Below are 15102 nucleotides of genomic sequence, written 5' to 3'. Positions count from 1 at the left end.
ATGGGGGCCAGTCTTTTCCATGCTATTCTTGTGACAGTAAGTCTTATGAGATTGATGAGTTTATCAAGGGTTTCTGCTTTTGTTTCTTCTTCATTTTTCTCTTGCTGCCGCCATGTAAGAAGTGCCTTTTGCCTCCTGCCATGAGTCTGAGGCCTCCCCAGCCATGTGGAACTGCGAGTCCAATTAAACCTCTTTTTCTTCCCAGTTTCGGGTGTGCCTTGATCAGCAGCGTAAAAACAGACCAATATGCATGGTTTCAGGCTAGGCCCTGAGCACCTTTGGCCGTGATACCTGGCCTCCTTGCCTCTAATTTATTTCCTTTCGGAACATCCTTCCTGGTCCTGTGAGCGGGTTGCCAAGTGGTGGGGCAGCACTGTCTGGTAGAACTCTCTGCAATGATGAAATGCCCTAACGCTGTGCTATTCAATACGGTGGCCACTGGCCACATCTGGCTGTTGAGCACTTGAAGTGTGGCTCGTGTGACTGAGGAACTGAATTTTACATTATATTTAATTTCACCTAAATATCCACAGGTGGCTAATGGCTGTGCCACAGTAACGAGTCAGACAGGCCTGGCTTCCCCTGATCTTGGCTTTGCCACTTACTTACTGTGTGCCTTTGGGCAGAGACTTGACTCTGAGCCTTGACTCCCACATCTGTGAAAGAGGCATCTTGAAAAGCTCCAATATATTAAAAAAATTAAATGGGCATAATAATTTCTAGGTCAGAGGTGTTGTGAGGATGAAAAGAGATGAAATGTTTGGCATAAAGCTGAGTCCATGAAAAACTGTGGCAATCATTTTCACCATTACCATTAATCCCAAATTTAATCATGTTAGTTCCCTGTTCAAGGCCTCAGTAGCTCCCCACGGCCCAGGGAGCTTGTGGCCCAAGCTCCAAAACTAATGGAAAACACCAAGCCCAAGATTCAAGAGGCCCGTACGAACCCCAACAAGATAAATAAAAACAAATTTATACCCAGATACATCCCAATAAAACTGCTGTAAATTAAAGGAAAAGAAACATTTAAAAAACTAGAATATTAAAAGACGACACAATGGTACAATAGTTAGGTTATAGCTTACTTCTAAATATAAATGATTGGAGCCAAAAGACAGTAGAATGATAGACTTCACATCTGTCATGTGCTGAAAGAAAACAACTGGCAGTGCAGAATTCAATACCCAGTCAAAAGATGTTTCATGAATGAAGGATAAACATAAATGCTTTCAGACACACGCACACACACACGCACACACGCATGCACATGCACACACATATACACACACACATGCAAGTACACGCACACACATACACACATGCACATGCACACACACGCACACATGCAATCACATGCACACACATACGCACAGGCACACACATGCATGCACTCACACACATGCACACGCACATACATGCAAGCACATGCACACACATACACACATGCACATGCACACACATGCACACACACGCACACGCACACACACATGCAAGCACATGCACACACACGCACACACATGCAATCACATGGACACACATACACACATGCACATGCACACACATGCACGCACTCACACACGCACACGCACATACATGCAAGCACATGCATACACATACACATGCACACACATGCACACACATGCATGCACTCACACACACGCACACACACACATGCAAGTACAGGCACACACATACACATGCACACACACATGCAAGCACACGCACGCACATACACATACACACACTCACACACATGCACACACACATGCAAGCACATGCACACACATACATGCACATGCACACACGCACACGCACACACATGCAAGCACACGCACACACATACACATGCACACACGCACACACATGCATGCAAACATGCACACACATACACACATGCACACACACACATGCACATACACACTCCTGAGAGAATATGACACCAGCAGAGCCATGCTGAAGGAAAATACTAACGGATGTTCTTCAGGCTGAAGAAAAATCTAGATGGATGATCAAATATGTGGAGAAGATAGAATAGTCATATATAGATATGGATATTGACTTTAGGAAAATCCTAATAATGTCTTAGAGTTTCAAATATAGAGAGAAGTTTAGAAAATGACAACAGTGGCATATGAGTCTGGATGGGGAAAGTGAAGTTAAAGTGTCAATGTCTAAGTCATTGTGTTAACAAGAAGAAGGACATATTATTAATGAATATTGAATTTTGGTGAGTTGAAAATGCATATTGTAAAATTTAGAATAATCACTAAAATAGTAAAAGTTAAAAACTCACTAAATATTAGATCTTGGTAAGTCATGAATGCATGCTATCATCTTATGATTACTAAATGAAGAGTAAAAGAGAGAAAGTTTCCAGGCTAATACAGGGAAAAAGGGAATGATAAAAAACTATCAGCTCAAAAGAAGCCAAGAATGGAGAGAAAAAGGAACATAACAGGAAGAATTGGCCCTGAGCAAGAAGATAAATTTAAATCCCAGTATACCAGCAATTATGTTAAATATACTTGGACTAAAAGACAAAGATGGTCAAACTGTATAAAACCTACGTGCTGTTCATAAGATACACATTTTAAAATAAAGATTGACATAAAAAGTATGAAAAAGATAGTCTATGAAAACTCAAATGAAAAGAAAGCTAGTGTAGCCGATGGAGCTACCTTAATGACAAAGCCTCTAAGGGAAAAACATCCCTAGCAATAAAGAGGAGCATCTAGTAATGGTCAAAGATTTGATTCGATAGGAAGCAATGAAATGGTAAATTTATATGCATCTACTAACACGGGCTCAAAATATATAAAGCAAAGATTGACAATATTAGAAAAAGAAACAGACAAATCCACGATCATGATAGGATCTTTAAACAACATGCCTCTCAGTGGCTGACAAAACACACAGACAAAAAAATCAGTAAGAGCGTTTAAGTTTTGAGCATTACTGGCAAGCTTCGTTTAATGAATGTCTATAGAATACTATACCCAATGATGGCAGAATGCATACATATTCTTTTCAAGTGTACGTGTGGAACTGCGGTCGACCACATGCAGGTAATAAAGCAAGTCTCGATTAATATCAAAAGATTGAAGTTACCCAGAAGATGTTCTCTGACCACAGTGTAATTAAGCTAAAAAATCAGTAACAAAAAAGGTAAACAGTGTAATCCCAGCACTTTGGGAGGCCGAGGCGGGTGGATCACGAGGTCAAGAGATCGAGACCATCCTGGTCAACATTGTGAAACCCCGTCTCTACTAATACAAAAAAATTAGCTGGGCATGGTGGCGCGTGCCTGTAATCCCAGCTACTCAGGAAGCTGAGGCAGGAGAATTGCCTGAACCCAGGAGGCGGAGGTTGCGGTGAGCCGAGATCGCGCCATTGCACTCCAGCCTGGGTAACAAGAGCGAAACTCCGTCTCAAAAAAAAAAAAAAAAAAAAAAAAAAAAAAAAAAAGGTAAACAGAAAACCCTCATATATTTAGAAATTAGGAAATAAACTTCAGAGTAACCCATGGGTGAAAGAAGAAATAACACAATGGGATTTGGAAAATATTTTGAACTGCGTAATAATGAAAATACTACGTACTAAGACTTGTGGAATGCAGCCAAAGCCTTGCTTAGAGAAAATCTGATAGCCCAGAGAGCATTTTGACTCCATGTCCATTACTACAACTATTTAAAAGAAAACTATACCATAGTCAATTCATTTTCATTGGGAGGGCATTTTCCAGAGCCAAGTTCATTAAGCCAGTTGTTTAACAGCTTTCCAAATGTTTTCATTTTCACGTTAGTCTCCTGAAAGTATTTTTACCTGGATTAGTTCTTTTGTAGTTTTGATTCATCTGTAAGTTTTTCTGGATCCTATCAAATATTTACCAATCACAGGTCTGTCACTGTGTGTTTTATTTTGTAGTTATCATTTCTACCATGTCCATTTTCTCCAGACTATATTTTACAAATCTAAACTTTTCCAAGAATATTTGATTTTTTAAAGAGATTATTTTAATTTTTTTGTATTTTTTAATACTTTTAATATTTTAAATATCAAAATATTTAGTATTTAATATTTAAAATATTAATATTTAATATTTAATTTAATTTTTAAAATATTAATAATTGAAATATTAAAATATTTAGTATTTAATAATACTAAATATTTTAAATATTTTTTGTATAATTTTTTGTATTTTAATTTTTAACTTTCAATTTTAATTTTTTGGCTCACTATGTTGGCCAGGCTGGTCTTGAACTCCTGGCCTGAAGCAATCCTCCTGCCTCGGCCTCCGAAGTGCTGGGTTTACAGGTGTGAGTTACCACACCTGGACAAGAATATTTGATTTTTCTCTTAAGTTTTAATCGATAATAAATTTTACACTGTGTAGTTTTAATTGTTGATTTGAATTTTTTGTTATTTCTGCCAAGTCTACTTATGTCTGGCCAACTTCTGCAGGCTTCAATACTATCCATATGATGTGATCCTGGCGTAGTATACATTTCAGCTTGTGAGGTTTTAATGATTTGATCTCCGGTGACTATACTTACATTCATATTAAATAAAATTGGAGAAAAAACTAGATTTGCTTTTATTTCTCAGATCATTCCTGAGAAATTCCCTTCACATAGAATTCCTCGGCCTTTTAGATTTGTTCTTAAAATATTCTCAGTTGTGGTTGGGTGTGGTGTCTCACACCTGTAATCCCAGCACTTTGGGAGGCTGAGTCAGGAGGATTACTTGAGGCCGGGAGTTCAAGACCAGCCTGAGCAACATAGTGAATCTCTATCTTTACTTATTTAAAAAAATTATTAGTTTTCTCAATGACAACCATCTTCTAATCAAATAAAGTAAACGATTCAAATGGAAAGAAATAGACTCTGTCCTTACTGCTCAGGACTCTTAAAAGAAATTTTCAGTTAAAAAAATATTAAAATATGTGTGATCCATAAGCATCTTTTATACAACTCTTCAATTGGTCATTGTTGCTTAAAGAGGTCACCATTAGTTTAAAACAATAGGATTTGCTGCGATGATGAAAATTTCCACATCTGCGTGGTCCAGTGCTGCAGCCGTCAGCCACACGTGGCTACTGTGCACTTGGAATGTGGCTCGTGCAACTGAGGAGCGGCATTTTGTTTTATTTATTTTAAATTGATTTTTTTTTTTTTTCAGATGTAGTCTTGCTCTGTCGCCCAGGCTGGAGTGCAGTCACCTTGGCTTGCTGCAACCTCTGCCTCCTGGGTTCAAGTGATTCTCCTGCCTCAGTTTCCTTAGTAGTTGGAATTACAGGCCTGCGCCACCACACCTGGCTAATTTTTGTATTTTTAGTAGAGACGGTGTTTCGCCATGCTGGCCAGGCTGGTCTCGAACTCCTGACCTCAGGTGATAGATCCATTGGCCTCCACTTCCCAAAGTGCTGGGATTACAGGAGTGAGCTACCATGCCTTAATTTAAATTTAAATAGGCATGGTTAATGGCTACTGTAATGGATAGCACAGGTCTGGAGTATGCAATTTTTTTTCCAACGATGGGAAGGAACATTAAAATAATTAAGCAACACTAAACTCACTGGAACTGGCAGGTAGGAGGGTCTCATTTACCAAAAAAATCAAGAAACAGTTTTAGAAGGTAGTATGGCGTAGTGGGGTTACTCACGGGGCTCTGGAGTCAGACAAACCTGGGTTCAAATCCTGCCACAATTACTTTATCTATGGAGTGAACCTGGTCTCTTTCCCTGTGTGAGCCTCAGTTTTCTCAGCTGTAAGAAGGGTTAATAGCAGCATAGGCCACTTGGAAGACTAACAGGGGTGGTGAGTGGGGAACTCCTGGCCACAGCACTCTCTGGGCCCGGCGTCCGCTACGTACCTTGTTCTTTTCTCTCAGGGTCCTAGAGATCACGCTCTGTTCAGTACAGCTCTTCCTCAGCTCCACCCTAAGCTTCTTCATTTCTTTCTCCATGTCTTGCATTTGCTGAGAAAGATTCAACAATAGAGTGAACCTCCCTGCTGGGCTGCAGGAGCTGCCTTCCTGGCCGGCTGCGAGGTCTGAGCCCTCGAAACCCCTTGCATCCCATTCATTAAGGTGGGACCTTGTGTGGTATCAGCTTGTTTAATTCTTTCTCCCGGGGGAAGGTTTTACAATAGCAGTCAAAATAGACTGTTTTTCAACTGGTATATTAAAAGTTCTGGATAAAGGAAATTAGTTTCTTTTGGAAGTCAGTACAGTCCTGGATTAAGCGCTACAGGATGTCCATCAGTTCATTAGAAACACCCTGCTCTTGGGGTGTATTTTTAAGATGAATCTAAAGGGGCAACTGTTTGGAAGACACAACAGGCAAGGTCTGGAAGAACAGAACAACGAAATGTTTCTCTTTTTTTGTTTGAGGCAGGGAGTAAAATGCTCCTGGCCTGGAGGAACAGTGCTAGCACGGGGAAGAGCACGCCGGAGAAGCTGAGCTTCCCAATGAATGGAAAATGCACACCTGCTGAGGTGCGCGGTGGATTCGGAGGGCGTGGGGAATACACCTCCTTTTACTCTAATGGTCCTGTTATCATTGTATTTATTTTTATGGTTACCTTCTATACAAAGCAAATAACTTTTTATTTTGTTTTTACAAGTGGATACTAAATGGTTGTGTTTAGGCTGGGTGCAGTGGTTCACGCCTGTAATCCCAGCACTTTGGGAGGCTGAGGCAGGCGGATCATGAGGTCAAGAGATTGAGACCATCCTGGCCAACATGTTGAAACCTTGTCTCTACTAAAAATTCAAAAATTAGCTGGGCGTAGTGGCGGGCGCCTGTAGTCCCAGCTACTTGGGAGGCTGAGGCAGGAGAATCCCTTGAACACGGGAGACCGGGGTTGCAGTGAGCCGAGATCACGCCAATGCACTCCAGCCTGGGTGACAGAGCAAGACTCCATCTCAAACATAAATAAATAAGTAAGTAAATAAATAAATGGTTGTGTTTAAATAAAAATACTTCAGGAAGTGTTAACAACAGTGCCTGTGTTTAGGATTAAACTTGGGACAGTGGGACATATGTTTGAGAGTCACAGGTCGGGGGTAGGGCAGAGGACCAGGTGGTGGTCAGCTGGCCAGCCTCCTGTCCCTGTCCCCAGTCTCAACCCCAGCCTGGCTCCTTGAGGGAACCAGAGCCAACTGCCCAGGGAATCCTGGGGTCCCTTCACCTGTACAGAAGCAGCAGATCAAAGAGTGATGAGACCACGTTAACAAACAAGCAAGCAAGCATGGAGCTCCAGGGCTCGGTGCTGAGTGATGCCCAGGATCCCACCAAGAACCCGAAGGTCAAACTCTGGTTTTTCTGGTGGAAGGAGGAAGCTCAACTCACGGTTCTGCAGAGTTTTAACTCTTTCTCCTGGGCTTCCCTGAGCTCCCTGTGAGCACCTTCCTGCTTTAACTCTTCCTTTAGCACCGAGCACTGTGGAGAACAGGGCGACAGAGAAAGAGGCTGATGTTGGCCAAGTAGGGCTGCTGGGGGAAGGAGGGGCTCCGAGGCCGCATGTGAGCCCCTGAGAGGGTTTCTGGCTGTTTCCATCCAGTCACCCACAGAGATCCCTAAAGGCATCCCCTTGTGTCTGACGGGCACACAGGATCCTGCAGCCATTCCTGGTTCTCCACTCATGAAATCAGAAGTATACAGCAAATGCTCTCATCTTCAAAAGCCAGCAATGTAAACCACAAGGAAACCCAGCTTCGGAGAGTCTGTGTTGAGGAATATGCGCTGATGGCCTTGGAGGGTCCCGAGTGCACCTGGACGGCCCTTAGCGCTTTATGCAATTTACTCCCCTGAGACGTCACTGGCCTGGGAGTGGCGGTGGAAACGGAACAGCCACTCCGGGGGGCAATCTGGCAAGGGGCATTAAGAACATAAATAATGTGCCTCCTTTTTGACCCAGAAATTCTGCTTGAGGAATGTATAGGGACAATGGCCGGACCGATCAGCAAGTCTGTGAGTGTAGGGATGTTTTTGAGAGTACTGTTAGCTGTAGTGAGCACAAAGGAAACACCCGTGTTCAGTAACCTGGGGCTGTTTGATTCCATTGTGCACAGACACGAGAGTATAAGGGAGCTTGAAAGACCCATGAGAAAAGCTCTTGTCCATGTGGGAACACAGTGATTGTTTAAAGTTTAAAAAATGGGTATAGTGTAAGTTTGTTGTTATGTATCTATTACATATATTTTTTTCTAGGTAGTTATAGAAGCAAAACAGAAGGCATATGCGCTCAAGTGCTGTCCTAGATTTCCTGGGGTAGCATTGCTCTTCTCTCTTTAATTTTGCTTTCCAGTTTTCTCTATTTTTTATTCTAAAATTAACACAGCATATGTAATTTGAAAAATAAAGACAGTCATTTCGGATGTTCACATGAGCAATGTCCTTGCTCACGAGGAGCCCATGTGCTGCTGAACACCAGGTGCGGCCTGGAAAAGATGGCAGCCCCGTCCCAAGGTCAACGGGGAAGGGGACATGAGACAAAAGTAACCCAAATGCATTTGCTGGGTAGAAGAGCCAGAGGTACTGTTTCTCCAGATTTCCCCACCTGATGTCAGCTCTACGGCCCTGACACACCCCCGCACACCCCACACACTCCACACACATGCCTACACACAGCTGCACACCCCACACACACCTACACACACCCGCACACCCCACACACTCCACACACATACCTACACACAACTGCACACCCCACACACTCCACACACATACCTACACACAGATGCACACCCCCCACACACCTACACACATACCTACACACAGATGCACACCCCACACACTCCACACACATGCCTACACACACCTGCACACCCCACACACACCTACACACATACCTACACACAGATGCACACCCCACACACTCCACACACCTACACACAGCTGCACACCCCACACACACCTACACACACCCACACACCCCACACACTCCACACACATACCTACACACAGATGCACACCCCCCACACACCTACACACATACCTACACACAGATGCACACCCCCACACACCTACACACATACCTACACACAGATGCACACCCCACACACTCCACACACATGCCTACACACACCTGCACACCCCCCACACACCTACACACATACCTACACACAGATGCACACCCCACACACTCCACACACACCTACACACAGCTGCACACCCCACACACCCGCACACCCCACACACACCTACACACACCCGCACACCCCACACACTCCACACACACCTACACACAGCTGCACACCCCACACACACCCGCACACCCCACACACTCCACACACATACCTACACACAGATGCACACCCCACACACATGCCTACACACACCTGCACACCCCACACACACCTACACACATACCTACACACAGATGCACACCCCCACACTCCACACACACCTACACACAGCTGCACACCCCACACACACCTACACACACCCGCACACCCCACACACTCCACACACATGCCTACACACAACTGCACACCCCACACACTCCACAAACATACCTACACACAGATGCACACCCCCCACACACCTACACACATACCTACACACAGATGCACACCCCCACACACCTACACACATACCTACACACAGATGCACACCCCACACACTCCACACACATGCCTACACACACCTGCACACCCCCCACACACCTACACACATACCTACACACAGATACACACCTACACACAGCTGCACACCCCACACACACCCGCACACCCCACACTCCACACACACCTACACACACCCGCACACCCCACACACTCCACACACACCTACACACAGCTGCACACCCCACACACACCCGCACACCCCACACACTCCACACACATACCTACACACAGATGCACACCCCACACACTCCACACACATACCTACACACACCTGCACACCCCACACACTCCACACACATACTTACACACAGATGCACACCCCACACACATACCTACACACACCCGCACACCCCACACACACCTACCCACACCCGCACACCCCATACTCCACACACGTACCTACACACACCCACACACCCCACACTCCACACACGTACCTACACACACTCGCACACCCCACACACTCCACACACACCTACACACCCCACACACATACCTACACACATCTGCACACCCCACACATACCTACACACATCTGCACACCCCACACACACCTACACACACCCGCACGCCCCACATGCACCTACACACCCCACACACTCCACACACACCCACACACCCCACATGCACCTACACACACCCACACCCCACATACTCCACACACGTACCTACACACACTCGCACATCCCACACACTCCACACACACCTACACACCCCACACACTCCACACACATACCTACACACATCTGCACACCCCACACACACCTACACACACCCAGACACCCCACATGCACCTACACACCCCACACTCCACACACACCCACACCCCACATGCACCTACACACACCCACACCCCACACACTCCACACACGTACCTACACACACTCGCACACCCCACACACTCCACACACACCTACACACCCCACACACTCCACACACACCTACACACCCCACACACTCCACACACATACCTACACACATCTGCACACCCCACACACACCTACACCCGCACACCCCACATGCACCTACATACCCCACACACTCCACACACACCTGCACACCCCACACACCCCACATGCACCTACACACACCCACACCCCACACACACCCGCACACCCCACACACCACACGTGCCCTCACCCACACACTCACATTCATACACACACCCATACTCATCCACACCACACACATCTACACCCCTCACAACACCCACACACCTACACACATTTATACCCCTCACACATCCACATACACACACACCCCCATATACCTACACACACTTAACACCACTCACACACTCACACACTGACACCCACACTCACCCATCCACACCTACAACACATTTACACCCCTCACACACAGCCACACACATCCACACCCCCCACATACCCTCACTCACATGTCCACATACCCCACACACCCACACTCCCCCATGCTCACACACCCATACATCCTCCTACTCACACCTATACACTCCACACACCCAGCCACACACACCACACATCTACACACTCATCACACACACATACACCCCACACACCCTCTCACACACTCACACTCTTATACATCTCCACACCCCCACACCCCCCACATACCCACACCCACCCACACTCCCTTACACCCCTCACCCACCCACCTACACACACTTCCACGCACCCTCCCACACACAAACATACATCCTCACACCCACATCCACAAACCTACACACCCCACACCTGAAAGAGCGACAACACGTTTAATCCAGGCAGTGACCCTGCTCAGGAGATGGATGCAGAGCGCTTGGCGAGGCGGGCTGACCACACGCCCGTTAAAAATGAATTGGTTAATTCAAATTCATATGAACATCTGAAATGCCTCTCTTTATTTTTCAAATAAATAAACCTCACAAATACTGATAATCCTATAGATTCAGGATTCTAAAGTCAGAGCATTGAGGTACACTTTGCAAATAGTCCAAATTATTATTTTTATTATTATTATCATCATTATTTTGAGACAGAGTTTCACTCTTGTTGTCCAGGCTGGAGTGCAGTGGCATGATCTTGGCTCACTGCAACCTCTGCCTCCCGGGATTAAGCGATTCTCTTGCCTCAGCCTCCTGAGCAGCTGGGATTATAGGCACCCCGCTAATTTTTGTTATTTTTAGTAGAGGCGGGGTTTCACCATGTTGGCCAGGCTGGTCTCAAACTCCTGACCTCATGTGATCCACCCGCCTCAGCCTCCCAAAGTGCTGGTATTACAGGCATGAGCCACCGTGCCTGGCCTCAAAATTACTTTTAAACAGTCCTTGACTTGCCTAGCAGGTTCACGCCACATAGAATATTCTCAGGCACTCTGAAGTCTAAGGGAAGAAGTGAAAGCCTGTCTAATTGCACTTGGACCTGCAAACATCCTGCTTCAAAGGTGACTGTGCATATCAGTGGTGACTGGATGAGGTGAAGCCCACCGTGTCCTCTTTTGCATGCAGTGATTCTATTCTGCTTTGATATGAAGCCTTGCCAGGGAAGTATTCATGCTGAGAGCGCATTTGCTGCTGGAATTAACCAAACTCATTTAAAACGGGCATTAGAAAACATTTGCTGGAGTTGAGGCTACATCTTGCTTATTCTGGGCCGTTCTTTGAAAAGCTGCAAAGAACTTGGCCAGCTGTTTTAGTCTTTCTAGGTGAGCTTCTCATGTTTGCCCCCCATCCCCCTTCCCCTAGCACCACGGTGCGAGAGGTAAGAATACATTTAAAATAAGGACCCAGGGTGAATGAAACAAGACATCGTGTGACTTCACTTTGGTTACTTTTCACCTGACAGCTACAAGAAGGTGACACAGCCATCCTTACTCACTCTAGAGCCAAGGGCTTCCAGCTGGTGATCCTTTTCCTTGTTCTGACTTTTTAGTTGACTGACCTCTTCCTTTAGTTGTTGAACTTGCTCATCCTTTGCTAACATGTCTTTTTGCAAAGATGACACCATCCCTGTAAAAAAGAAGATTCATAGAAGTCAAAGAGGCAGTGAGAATTACTGTTATCACCGCCACCATCAGCCAATTTGTGATGAGCCTGGCAGCGAGAAGGGAGGTGTCTCCAAGGATCCCAGGAGCTTGAATGGGGTTGAGACAATACCCGCTGCACATCACTTGTTCAAGGTCTCAGTGAGGAGAGGTCAGGGCATGTTGCTGGAGACATGAGACATCTGTTGTGGTACCTGTGGGCCTCGGCCCTCCCTGGGAACAAAGGCTCAGCAGAGAGAGGAACTAGGAGGGGCCACGAGATGGGCTTGTGGCAGGAGGGGATGTGCTGAGTCACATTCATCCAAGTTTGGAAACCGTCTCTACCACTTACTAGCTCAGTCGTCTTTTTTCTTGAGATAGGGTCTCACTCTGTCACCCAGGCTGGAGTGCAATGGCACAATCATGGTTCACTGTAGCCTTGACCTCCTGGACTCAGGTGATCCTCCTGCCTCCGCCTCCCGAGTAGCTGGGACTACAGGTATGTGCCACCATGCCTGGCTAATTTTTGTATTTCTTGTAGACACGGAGTTTCGCCCATGTTGCCCAAGCTGATCTCAAACTCCTGGGCTCAAGCAATCCGCCAGCCTCAGCCTCTCAAAGGAGTGCTGGGATCACAGACATGAGCCACGATGCTCAGCCTAGCTTAGTGCCCTATTTAACCTCTCGTTGTATCTGCAAAGTTGTTGTAAGGCTTAAAAAAGATGATATATATGTAAGGCCGGTTGCCTCACTGGGAGCTCGGATGCACATCCCCCGCCCCTTTTTTCCGAAAGCTCGGACATGCTCAGACATGTTCCCTTTTCCCCTTCTTGCACAGCCTGGCTTTCCCTTAAAGAACCCCATATGCAAGCGGGGTCTTGTGATTCTAGCCAATAGTAGCCAAGTCTTTCTAGCCAATAGCAGCCGAGTCTTTCTAGCCAATAGCAGCCGAGTAATTCTAACCAATAGCAGCCAAGTCCTGTATGCAAACAAAGGCTTGTAACCTTACCCAATAGTAGTCCTGCTCTCCCACAACCAATCGAGCTCCTCCACTCCCTATAAAACCCCACATCTGAGAGGAGTCCGTGCAGCTTCTCTGGCCCCTCCTGTTGGACCGCAGAACCTCGCCCGGGAGCCTGAATAAATTCCTTTCACATTGGATCTTCTTGTGTTGGCCCCAGTTTCTTCCTTTTTAAACTCGGCAAGAACCCAAGAACAAATCTCACAAATGGTGCCGGAAACCCGGAAGGAGTTGTAAGAGCCCTCCTGGGGGAAACTGACTCCTCCACACAAAGCCGGACTGGGGAGCCGCCGTTCCACCACAAGGTAAGACTTCTGTTGCCCACTACCCCACTCGTTGTCTGCCTCGTAAGGTCCCTGCTCGAAACCGCTGAAGCGTCAGGGATTCTCGCCGTGGGTCCAGGACCCCAGCCTTGTCTCGAGGACCTGAGCGTAGAGGAGACGTCCCTACACTCTTGTCTTCTCCCCGTGAGGGGTTTCTCAGGGTCAGGATTTTGAGAGAGACGTCCCCACATTCCTGAACCCTCTCGTCTCCGGTGCTCGGTAGCGCGGCTTGGGACGCTGAGCTGTTCTTCCAACCGTCTCCGCAGCAGTGACTGAGGTGTGGGTACTCAGAAGCCCCGTTCATAGCAGCCCTGCCTTACGGCAGAGCCAAACCCCCCAGCTTATACCAAAATCTTTATTTTGAACTAGCCCGCTGGCATAAAAGGCTCCCGTTAAGTAAGAAACTGTATTTTTGGTTTCTTTCTTTTTCTGTTTCTCTCTTTTTTCTCTTTTCTTCTCTTTCTCCCTCTCTTATATGTGGTACTGTCTTTATTGTAGCCTCTAATTTTGCCATGTGGCAGATAGCCCTAGCCCTGTCTTTTTTCGTTTTCTTCCTGATTATAATCATTGTAAACCTGCAGGCTTTCTGGTATCTTCGTTCCCGCCCCACCCTCTGTTCCTCTTGCACAACTGCCCAGGTGCTCCTTGTCTGAGGAACTCTCCTTTCCACTGGCCCGACCCAATAATCCTCCGCCCTATGACAGACCTCAACCCCTCTCAGCTCCTCCACCTCCTAATCCCAACCTGGCCTCTCCTGTTAGTGCTCACAGCTGCTCGTGTTGTGCTCCTAACGATGAAGCCTCCCTCCTTTGCCCCCTCCGCGAGGTGGCCGGTGCAGAGGGCATTGTCCAAGTGCACGTTCCCTTCTCCCTCTCCGATCTATCAGCTATTGAAAAACGCCTAGGGTCTTTCTCTACCAATCCTACTGCTTACACCAAAGAGTTCCACTATGTTATCCAGGCCTATAACTTAACCTGGCATGATATTTATGTAATTCTGACTTCTACCCTTACTCCTGATGAGCATGATCGCATCCGTGTAGCAGCTCGGGTGCATGCTGATCAGGTACACCTCACTGATCCCCAAATGCCCGTAGGCGCAGCAGCGGTCCCTGACACCAACCCTAATTGGGATTATCAAACTGGC

The 15102-nt window shown here is 46.5% G+C and overlaps 1 protein-coding gene across 1 annotated transcript in view; it reads right to left on the bottom strand.

Annotated features, from left to right (window-relative positions):
• FHAD1 (forkhead associated phosphopeptide binding domain 1) overlaps positions 1 to 15102 on the bottom strand; it is a 157539-nt gene that overhangs the window by 84085 nt on the left and 58352 nt on the right. The window contains exons 7-9 of the mRNA XM_021668394.2: positions 12468 to 12598; positions 7352 to 7441; positions 5872 to 5976 (exon numbers count right to left, since the gene is read on the bottom strand). Of these exons, the coding sequence (XP_021524069.2) occupies positions 5872 to 5976; positions 7352 to 7441; positions 12468 to 12598 (326 nt within the window). The remainder of the gene's footprint in view (positions 1 to 5871; positions 5977 to 7351; positions 7442 to 12467; positions 12599 to 15102) is intronic.

This window comes from Aotus nancymaae, unplaced genomic scaffold, assembly GCF_030222135.1.
Source record: "Aotus nancymaae isolate 86718 unplaced genomic scaffold, 86718_ANA_hifiasm-v0.15.2.pri h1tg000053l, whole genome shotgun sequence".
Classification (NCBI taxonomy): domain Eukaryota; kingdom Metazoa; phylum Chordata; class Mammalia; order Primates; family Aotidae; genus Aotus; species Aotus nancymaae.
This window is presented reverse-complemented; position numbering and strand designations above follow the sequence as displayed.